Raw genomic sequence first — 10,443 nt, forward strand, 5'->3', positions numbered from 1 at the left:
GCTTGATCCTGGTCTGCGCATTAGCGGAAAGTTAGACTTCCTGTTGCGCTCTCCTGCGGTCCAGGAGTGGATCAGACAGATCCGCGATCCCTGGCTGAGCCTGTGCCTCGCAGCCGCTCGTCTGCGCATGAGTCGCCGCGGGAGGCTCGGAGGCTCGAGTATTTCAGGGGCTGGGCACCGGGGGAAGATGCTCATTGCCTGAAGGAGGCCGTGCGCCCGGCGGAGGGGCAGCCGCGGTGGGACATGGAGCTGGCGACGGCGCGGGGGGCAAGGCGGACCGAGGCCTGAGGGCAGGGCGGCGCGGCCGTCGGAGCAGCGCCCGTTTCAGCACCGAGGACAGCGCAGCGAGCACCGAGCCTCGGCTCCCCCCAGACCCAGCCCGGCTCCTGGCCGCACCACGCCGGCCCCTCTAGCCCCGGTTTCCGGGTGCCCCGTCCCCGCTAGCCCCTGCTCCCATTGCCGGGTCCCCCGATCTCCCCCTTACCTCCGGCTCCTTCAGCCGGGTGCCTCGACGCCGCTCCTCCGGCCGCCGCTCCTCCGCACCCCGCTCCACCGCCACCTGGCACCGCTGTCGGGGAAGCCTCTCCCCCAAGGGTCCTCTCCTCTCTGCCAGCCCAGCCCAGCTCCCCTCGCCCCTGTCTCTGCGCCTTCGGCTCTGCCTCCCGGCCGCTGCTGCCCTCCCTATATCCCGCTGCCCCGGCCCCTGCCCCCCGTCCGCGCCGCCGGCAACATGCGCGGGTGGCAGCGGGCGGCGGCAGGCGAGGCTGCGGTGCCGGCTCTGGTGCCCCCTTCCTCCTGCCCTCGCCCGCTCTCGGCGACCCGCTGAGAGATGGACTTGGCAGGCGTGCTGCTGGCGTTGCTCCTCGTGCTGGTGCTGGTTGTCTCCCTGCTCTCCAACCTCCTGGTGCTGCTATGCTTCGTCTACAGTACGGAGATCCGCAAGCAGGTAGCCGGGGTTTTCCTGGTGAACTTATCCTTTTGCAATCTGCTCCTCACCGTCCTGAACATGCCTTTTACCCTGCTGGGGATCCTGAGGAGCCAGCAACCCCTCGGGGGCTGCGTCTGCAAAGCGGTGGGTTTCCTGGAAACTTTCCTGACTTCCAATACGATGCTGAGCATGGCAGCGCTCAGCATCGACAAATGGATTGCTGTGGTGTTCCCCCTAAGCTACACTAGCAAGATGCGGTATAAGGACGCTGTGATACTGATGGGCTACTCGTGGCTCCACTCCCTCACGTTCCCCTTGGTATCCTTGTTTTACTCGTGGGTAGACTACAGCAGCGTTTATGCTTCTTGCACCTTGCACCTGAAAGAAGAGACGGAGCGGAGAAGATTTACAGTGTTCACCATCGTCTTTCACTCCACCAGTTTCATGCTATCACTGGTGATCTTGTGTTTCACCTATTTAAAGGTGCTGAAAGTTGCACGATTCCACTGCAAGCGGATAGACATTATCACCATGCAGACTCTGGTTTTGCTGGTGGATATCCACCCCAGGTAAAGCTTGTGTGTTCGTATGCATAGTCGCGGGGCACCCGCGGTAGGTACCCCGGGCGGAGAGGATGCCCTGCCTCCCCCAGCACCCGTCCTACCCTCCCCCGCCCCGGCCACATGGCGAGCGCTTCTGCCTCTACTTTCAGACGCTGTTTATAGCGCCAGAAAACGGTGGGTTGTGCATCTGTAACCTGCTTTATTGAAATGCTAATCCCGCTCCGACGGGTGCTCCCCTTTAACCGGAAACCGCTGCTTTGGTGAGTGCGAGGGTCCCCAGCCTCGGCGGGGCAGGGGCTGCCCTCCCTTCTTTCTCGGCTCAGGGGCTGCGCTGCCTTTCCCTCTCCGGGTGCACACGCTCTCGGTTCGGGAGCGGGTCCTTCCCCGCTCCCCTGCGCTTCTCTCTAGCCTCCCGCTTCTTGCATTAACCAACCGACTGCTCTTTTCCCTTCGCAGTGTGAAGCAGCGCTGTCTTAATGAGCAGAAACGGAGGAGGCAGCGGGCTACCAAGAAAATCAGTATTTTTATAGGGTCGTTTGTGATCTGTTTTGGTCCTTACATTATCACCAGGTCAGTATCGTCTGTTGGGGTGGGGGACTACTATGCCCTCTGATGTGCAGGTTCCGGGGGGAAGGAGGGAGGCTACAGCTAATTTTGGGGTAACAGAACCTAGTGGAGACCCGGGGCTGGTTCTGAGTGGCAGAGCACACTCACATACACTCACACAAGCTTACACACTGACTGCCTGCACACCCAGCCTCTGGCTTTCCTTTCCCTATTGCAGCCAGGTCTGGGCACCTCTGCCAAGAGCAAGAGGCTTTTAGGACAAGTACCAGGAATTAATTACATGACAGTGGGAGATGAAGGCAGTTGAAAAGACTCACCACCCTTCCTTATTAGCACAACCTGAGCAATAGTGAGGAAAGCAGACAGCTTTCCTGATTAGCTCAGGTCTTTTTTGCTCTTTCGAGGCATAAGGCCAACTTGCTGTTATTGGCAGCTGAGGTGACATAATTTACATTTATCCAGGCTGATAACTTGTAAGATAAACTTTGTGTCTGGAAACATTAATGTCTGTAAATGCATTGTCAATGATGCAGCATGGCCTTGTGATGAGGTGTGAGAGTTATCTCCCAGGGAAACCAATCATTAGATTTTTAAAACGTGTAGAAAAAGGAAACACCATGCACCTCAACTGGCCAGAGTTGCTGGAGTCCACCCTGGTGGTCTGCACCTTTTTAAGTAGTCATGCGTTGTTTTTGTTCCATACTTGTATAGTCTTTACAGAACGTATGGCTATTATTTTCACAACTTGCATACACCAGTGAGCTGGAAGCGAATGTAACTACGCTGAATTGCAGCACCTCAGGGTTTAGCCTTTCATCTCTGGACTAAAATGGGCTACATCTTCTTTCACAAGTGATTTTTTAAACTATTTCCCACTTAACAGTGTGTCCAAGATACCTCCAAATACTTCCTTCTGTTGAGGAAGGTGCACTAGTCTGCAAAATGACCCTCATGAGGGCTCCTCAAGGTTGCTGCCAAGCTGCCAGGGTCTGCAGCCACTCCAGCTTATACAAATCAGCCAGCTTTAGTGTGCTGATCCTACACAGCCGCATACACACATGCCATTTACGATTATTGTCTTTGCCCTTTTCTTCCACAGATTAGGCCTGTGCTCAAAAACGACTACATTTTTTAACCTTTAGGATGACATGTATTTCAGTTCCTATTTATACTTTGAAGGGATTCTTGACTGATTGCCTGGATGACTCCTTTGTTTCTTTTTTTCTGCAGTTGAAAGGATTATTACAAATATTAACATTACATCACAGAGTAAAAAGGTTAATTGATCACTGTTCAGTACATTCTGAGTCATTTTCTATTCAATTTTGCCGTAATCAGGATATAATTATATTGAGCAAAGTGGATTTTGCCATCTTCTTTCCATCTGAACATTACCAAGCTCAGCAAATTTCAGCACTGCCACATTTTTTCAGGGTGAAGATACTTTTTGTAAACTTCTAAAATAAAAGAGACTTCCTTCTTCACACCTTGCATTTGACAAACGTGAGATGGCGCATTTTCTATGTGACAAACTGGTTCCTTATGTGTCACTAGAGAGAAGGCTGAGGGTTGGTTTGCATAAATGTGTGTGTCAAGGCACAGCTTCTATCTCAGCCACAAGGACCAAGTTGGTCAGTGAAAGCAAATTGGGCAAGGGTCTGGGGAGGACATCCTCAAAGGCTTTTTAGCCCAATGGCAAGAGAGTTTCCAGGCACCAATAGATAAAAGGTGGTGGTGGAGGTAAGGCTGGAGGACTTCCTGCCATGCCAGTTTCACCTTACTTCCCCATTCTGGTTTCCAGGGAGGTGGCACTGAAGCCATCTCAATGGACACAATGTGAAAGATACCCTCCCTGTTTTCTTGCTTTTTGGCCCTGTGACTCAGGTTGCATTTTGTGCTCAGTATTTGCTCCTCATTTCAGAAACGTGAATGAGATTAGGATCATTAGCAATATATTCATCTGTTCACTAAAAGCTGACAGATGAATTTCATCTTTTATGTAATGGCACTGAAAACAAGAAAATGATACTAAGATGCATTCAGATGGATATTTCTCAGGCTGACTTGATTTGGCCAGGCCCTTTGTCTTATTAAAATCTGTGTAACTTTTCTTCTCTTGTCTTCAGTGCAATTATGTTTGGGCCCATAATACATTAAAGAGAGCACATAGTAATACATCTATTTCCATGACTGAAAGATACCTTACTCTTCTTGTTTAGAGTCTTTATAAAAATATCAATTGTGTAAATATCAAATGTGTATTTCTTGTATTGGAACAATATGCAGGATGGGATAAACCTCAGCAACCAAGTGTCACTTATTATACAATTATTTATTTCTCACATTTTGTGTCTTCCTGTTATCTCTGTTTTGAATTGACTGGAATTCTTTCCAAGCAGCTTTAAACAAAAGTCATCGGGTTTTAAATGCACTTGCCATAAGAATGATTTCACTTTTACACATAAAAATGAGATTTTTTTTTCTGTCAGAGTCCAACCCCTTGTTGCAATGTTCAGTCCTAGAGGTGGTAAGTCAGTTTTTCCATGCAGAAGGATTGGAACAGCTTCAAAAGTCAACACCCTGCACATCGGAAGCTCTGCACTTTGCAAAGAGGCCAGAAGGTTCTTTAAGCCTTGAGAAAGCTTCTGATGTAACATCTTCAAACAGTGATGTTTTTAGGCTACAGAAAAGGGCTATTTTATCTCATGGTACTTTTTTTCACTTCTGGAATGAATATAGCAAAACAATATATTCTTGCTCCTGCAAAAGGTTTCACTGTACATCACCAAAGACGTACAGATAATAAAATCTTCTCACCCTGTTCTTTCCACCCTCTTGGAGAGTTTGCCTGCTGCAGATAAGCTGTGTCAGATGTTTGCTGAAACAGTCTGAAGGTTTGCTCTCACTGCTGTGTAAAAATTGTTTAACTTAGTTGCAGTTTCTTCCCCCTTGATTAATACACCCATCTCAACCGAGGTGCTGAGGCCACTAAATCAGCCGTGAAGCACAGACTAGGAGACACAGGTCTGGAGACATCTGGTTGTTCATATAATGATGATAAAACTGTTGTCTCCTTGTTTTCTTTGGTCAAACTAGCGGTCAGCCAAGTGCACGCAGAAACTTTCACAGGTAAGTAGAGGCAGTTGTGCTCCTACGCATACTATGGGATTGCAGGTGCCAACCAAATCTCTCTGAGATACTGTAATGTTCTTCATAATACAGTGGTCTACCAGGAATCCTCTTTGCATATGTGATAATTCACAGAAGTGGTGTAATGCAGATTCACTGTTCTGTACCTGAGGGGGTGGATTCTATGAACTAGACCAGGTTCCTGGTGTCATTTGAGATGCTGCATAGTATCCAAAACCTCTATGTAGGCTGACAGATACGACACAGGACCTAGAGAAAACCCACAACTTCCAGGAGCAGCAGCCTGATGCCAAGGGTGTTGTGCCCAAATGTCTCAAGTGTCAAGAGACAGCTATACTTAGGCAACTGAGTTGAGTGAGCCTGAATGCCACAAGTCATATTTGCCTATCTCAGGCTTGCCATGGGAAAGTCACTTAATTGTTTAATTAATTAATTATGTCACTGAGATTTTCACCACTTGTCAGCACAACCCACGAAATTCAGAAAGTGAGCAATAAACTGCAGCACTTTCTTATCTCTGATGCATAGGAGCATTAACATTGAAAACACGCTTTTTCTCTCTTTCCATAGAGGGAATGATTCTTGTCTCCAGGTGGCCTTGCTAGGAAAGTTCCCTTTGACTTTATTGAATACAAGGAGTAAGTACAGGGCCCTTCTTCTTCAGGGACTGTGTACTGTAAGAAAATAAGTGCTACCTTAATGTTTCATGAGGCATGAGTTGAGCACTGGTCTCAGTGTGAATATAACACTCAAGTGTTTCCATCTCTCTTTAATGTTTAACAGGTTGATAGAGCTCCTTCCTTTTGTTACCATAAATTACTACTGGGGAATTATAAGCAAGTGCCTCACCTACAGTAAGGCTGCATCAGACCCATTTGTTTACTCACTTTTACGTCAACAGTACAAAAAAGTTCTGATCAACATCGTCAATAGGATACTTAAGAGGGACCTGTATCCGTCCTCGGGGTACAACAGCTCTCTCGACACTGAAAACGATTACTGCTTGCACAGAACAAACTAATGACATGAAAAGCACTCCCCCTCAAGTGAGACAGGTGTTTGCTGCTGCTGGAAAGCTGCCTTTCCTCTCTCAAGCCAGCAATGGTGACAGTGTCTCCAGGGTATGAAAGCTGCATTAATGCAATGCATTTAATTGTGGACTTTCACAAAAGGCTCTGCCCTGGTCTGCAACCAAGTACAATATCTGGCAAAGTCATGGCCCTGAGTGAATGGAGTAGGTTTGAGGTGTTTTAAGAGAGCCTTTGGAGGCTTTAGAGAAGCTTAGAGGGCTTTTAATGTTTCATGTCTGAAGACTTGGTATGTCTTGGAGCACTCCACATCAGATGTGACATTCCAGTGTCTTCTGGGACCACAGGAATCCCCAGGGTGGAAGGAGAGGTTCAGAGTCCGACTTGTTGCGCGTGTAACTCAGCAGCCCAGGATCTGCTCTGTTAGCTTTGAACATTACAAATAAGTCTTTTAATCGATTGATTTATTGTATTGGTGCCTCAAGTGAGTCAGCACTTTGAATCTGAGATTGTTGTTACTATTATTTATTACTAAGCATCATGATTGTAACATAGCCTTTAGGAAGTGGTACATATATTTGATATGCCAGTATTCTATCAAGCATAACCAAAGTCCACATATCTGAGTTACTAATATTTAGCACTTCAGTGGTATGTGATTACAATAACAGCAACAGTAACAAAGACGTATAAGGAATTTAGTTAAATAGCACTGTAGTTCCATCACTGAGCTAGTAGTCCTATTCAAACAAGCTTTTATTCAGAAAAAAAAAAAGCTGTTAGACAGTAGAAGTGACAGATACCACTATGTTTAAGACATATTACTTCAGAAGCTATGTGTTTTCAAAGAACAGGCTAAAATATGTTAATTCTTTTTAAGGGATACATAATATGTAAACTATTTCATGCATTGGCTATATTTGGTGGATTGTAATAATATTGTACAATCTTTTCTTTTGTAATGATCAATTAATCTGGTGATTTTAACTGATACCAAGAGATGTCTGAGAAATATTGTAACAGACCTGCTGCCAAATGCCCAGAAACGCAAAGCTGCTTTATTATTACATGTATTTTTCTCTTTTATTTCTTTTGACATCTAAACAGGCTTTGGAAAAATGTGGGAATTATTTTTTAACTATATTCCTTTGATTATATGACATGAACCAAAATATTCTATGGCATTCAGTAAGCTACTATTTTCTAATTGATTACATAAGGGTAAAATTAAAGAAATTCTAAAGTATATTTTAAAGAAAAAAAAAAAGATGGTAAAGAACACTTATTTTTTATGTAACAATGGACTTGACCTTATGAAGCATTCAGAAGGCTATGCCTGGTCAAACTAGGCATATAAGTATGTGATTAGGCACAAATCTAATTTCATCTGAAGTTAACAGCTCTGTTCCCCTGATAAAAATTAAGTACGCACTTAACTGTGTTGTAAAATCAGTGTTGAGCAGCCTGCACATCAAGAGGGTTTTCCTCACCACCCACGATGAGGAAGGGGAGCATCTTATTGCAAGCCCAGTGAAGTCAAGGAAAGGTGATGCTGCGTGACAAATATTTTGTTCTCTTACCTCCTGCTTTTAATCTCTGAGGCCCTTCTGGCACTTTTTTTCCCCCTTTGCAAGTACCTTAGGCCTCTGTGCTTTGCATCTATAGTTCTGCCTGTGTTTAAATTGAATGTACTATAATGGTTTTGTCTTCTTAGTAACAGTATTTGTACTCTCTCCAATTTTGTGTAAATACAGTATTTCAGAAAAAAAAAAAAGTCGTCTATGGAATCTTTCCAGTTTTACTGTCTTCCTGTCTGCCTCCACATGCCTCCCGCTACAAAACCCGGTGCTTCAGTCTTTCATTTCAGCTGCAACACAAGAACCACATATGTCTGTGGGGGGTGGATGCTAAATTTTCAGACATTTTTAGTCATTTTTGTGCCAAAAGGTTTTGATAGACTAGAGCATTTATCTTGAATGAGTTTAATGATACCTACAATCGTTGGCTTACCTTTGGTTGCCTAAACAAATGGTGCTCACTGTACAAGAAGAATATGTTACACATAGTTAAGTGTATAAAATTGTCAACTCCAAAATATACAAATGAAATAAAGCTTTACTTTGATTTTTTTTCTATTCTAGAATCAAGAAAATAGTAAAGGAAAAAAAAAAACCAACTTTATAGCTATTAAACTATAAGCCACATTTTAAAGGTATAAAACATAATATGAAAATATAGAACATAGTTAAACTGCTACATCTGCTATTAATTAACAAATCTTATTCATGCCAGTTAAAACGGTTTTCATGCACACACTTTACAACACTGCTCAACCTCACAAAGCACTGAACATTTCTGGAGGTGCTCAGATCCAGATGGGAACAAAAAACCAAAAGAAAAGAAAATATTTTAAGCCTATGCTGGCTGTAACACAACATCCTTTAGATCTGATTTCATAGAGAATTAAGAAGCTAAGATCTTCAGTATGCTGAAGACCAGAAGCTAAGGAAGGGCAAGGAGAGCTGTAGTCCTATCTGTATCAATTTGCAATAAAGTTTAACTGCCTTACTTAGCCTGCCAAAAGACATCTTCCTCTGCTCAATATGCATAGCCAGTTCTACAGGTAAATTTTTCTTTCTCCCATTTTCTCACTCCCCACCAGAGAAGGATTTGCTCTACATTTCTAACCAAGCAGGAGCCATTTAGTGAGGAGTCCCAGTTTCATTCCCCCAGGTTCCTGATGTAGGCAAAACTTGTTAGCTTGCTGCTTCATTCACCACGCTCTGGGTTATTTGGGGATAGGAAGAGGTAGGAGGAAACCACACTTTGCCCCCATTTTGGGGGTTGCTGCAAAAAGGATCAAATGATTTAGTGATATACTGGAAGTGAGAACATGTATCTTACATGATGGGAGCATTCACCAGAGATGGCGAGGCTGTGGATTCCCTCTTACTAACATTTTAGATAAAACAAACATCGGATACGCAATCCTGTTTGTAGAGTTTGGTTTGGATCAGAATATTTCCAACAAAGCTAAAGTGTGATATCCAAAATGGCATCTTCCTGTTGACATGGACTCTTGGCAACACAAAGGTAGTGCTCCAGGAAACTTTATCTGGATTTCCTGCTCAATAGCCTGGAATGGTTTTTGCTGGGAGACAAGAGACTGGCAAATACCTGGCAGGTGAGTTTTGGAGTTGGAAATTCCATGGGGATCAGCAGGACTACCCGATACTACCACTTCTCTAGGAGTATGAGCTGTCACCCACCTGTGACTGCTTAGGGAAAACGATTGTGAGTTGTTAAAACAGTGTGTGAGAGAAGCATCATTTCTTCTTCCCTTCTCCAAACTTGTATTTTGGCAATAGACACTTGAGTTGAGAACTGCACTGTATCTGGGTGGCATCCTCCTCCTAAATGCCGTAAGATTATAAGCTCTGCAACACAACAAACCTTTAATTAGTCCATGCAACTGAGGAGGTATTCAAGTCTTTTTCTTTAACACACCTCTACCAAAGTATTTCCAAACCTGATGACCTGGATACTGTCTGGTGAGATCCATGATGGAGTTTTGAATCTGCTTTGTCAGAGGAAAGAAGTGAGTCTGTGTGCCCTATTTCCTAGGTGAGTGCTCTGATGATTGTTTTTATCACAAAGAGTGACACCTCTTCAAAGGAAATAAACCCCCTTTTTTTTCCTAGCACCTATATTACAGATAAACTCTGAGACTGACAGACTGAGTTTCTGAGGCAATAAAGGTGAAGCAGAGCTTAGACTAGATATTCCCGAAAGGTTTAGATACGAGCTGTATCCCAGCCTGCTAAATTCTGACAAGATGGATGTGCTTCAGTCCAAGTACAAAACCAAAACTAGCTTTCTTGGCTTGTGCAATACTGGAAACTTACGTGTCTTTGAGCTTAGATGGCAGCTGAGCAATGAGAACCTTGTGTTCTGTGAAGTTTCTCTTCACAAATTCTTTAGCCCTGCTGAAGAGCAGGCACATTATTCATCTGGGTAAATCAGCACCTAATAAACTTGTGCAAATAATCTATGCAGCTGAGTGATTGCTGAATACATATTTACCTTGTCTTCACATGAGTAATGCTGGTACTTCAGTTTCAGAGCTAATTGTAATGTCAGTAGTATTACATGGTTAAGCATGTGGGAACCAAAGTTCTTTAATGCCTGCACACTTGCATAACCAGAG

At 44.5% G+C, this 10,443-nt stretch overlaps 1 protein-coding gene across 1 annotated transcript; it reads left to right on the forward strand.

Moving 5' to 3' along the window:
* The first annotated feature begins 829 nt into the window (after positions 1-829).
* GPR78 (G protein-coupled receptor 78) lies at positions 830-6,229 on the forward strand. The gene is made up of 3 exons (XM_065665310.1): positions 830-1,497; positions 1,948-2,061; positions 5,992-6,229. The coding sequence occupies exons 1-3, from the start codon at positions 830-832 to the stop codon at positions 6,227-6,229; spliced, it is 1,020 nt and encodes a 339-aa protein (XP_065521382.1).
* The last annotated feature ends 4,214 nt before the right edge of the window (positions 6,230-10,443 follow it).

The sequence above is a fragment of the Lathamus discolor genome, chromosome 1 (assembly GCF_037157495.1).
Source record: "Lathamus discolor isolate bLatDis1 chromosome 1, bLatDis1.hap1, whole genome shotgun sequence".
NCBI classification, from domain to species: domain Eukaryota; kingdom Metazoa; phylum Chordata; class Aves; order Psittaciformes; family Psittacidae; genus Lathamus; species Lathamus discolor.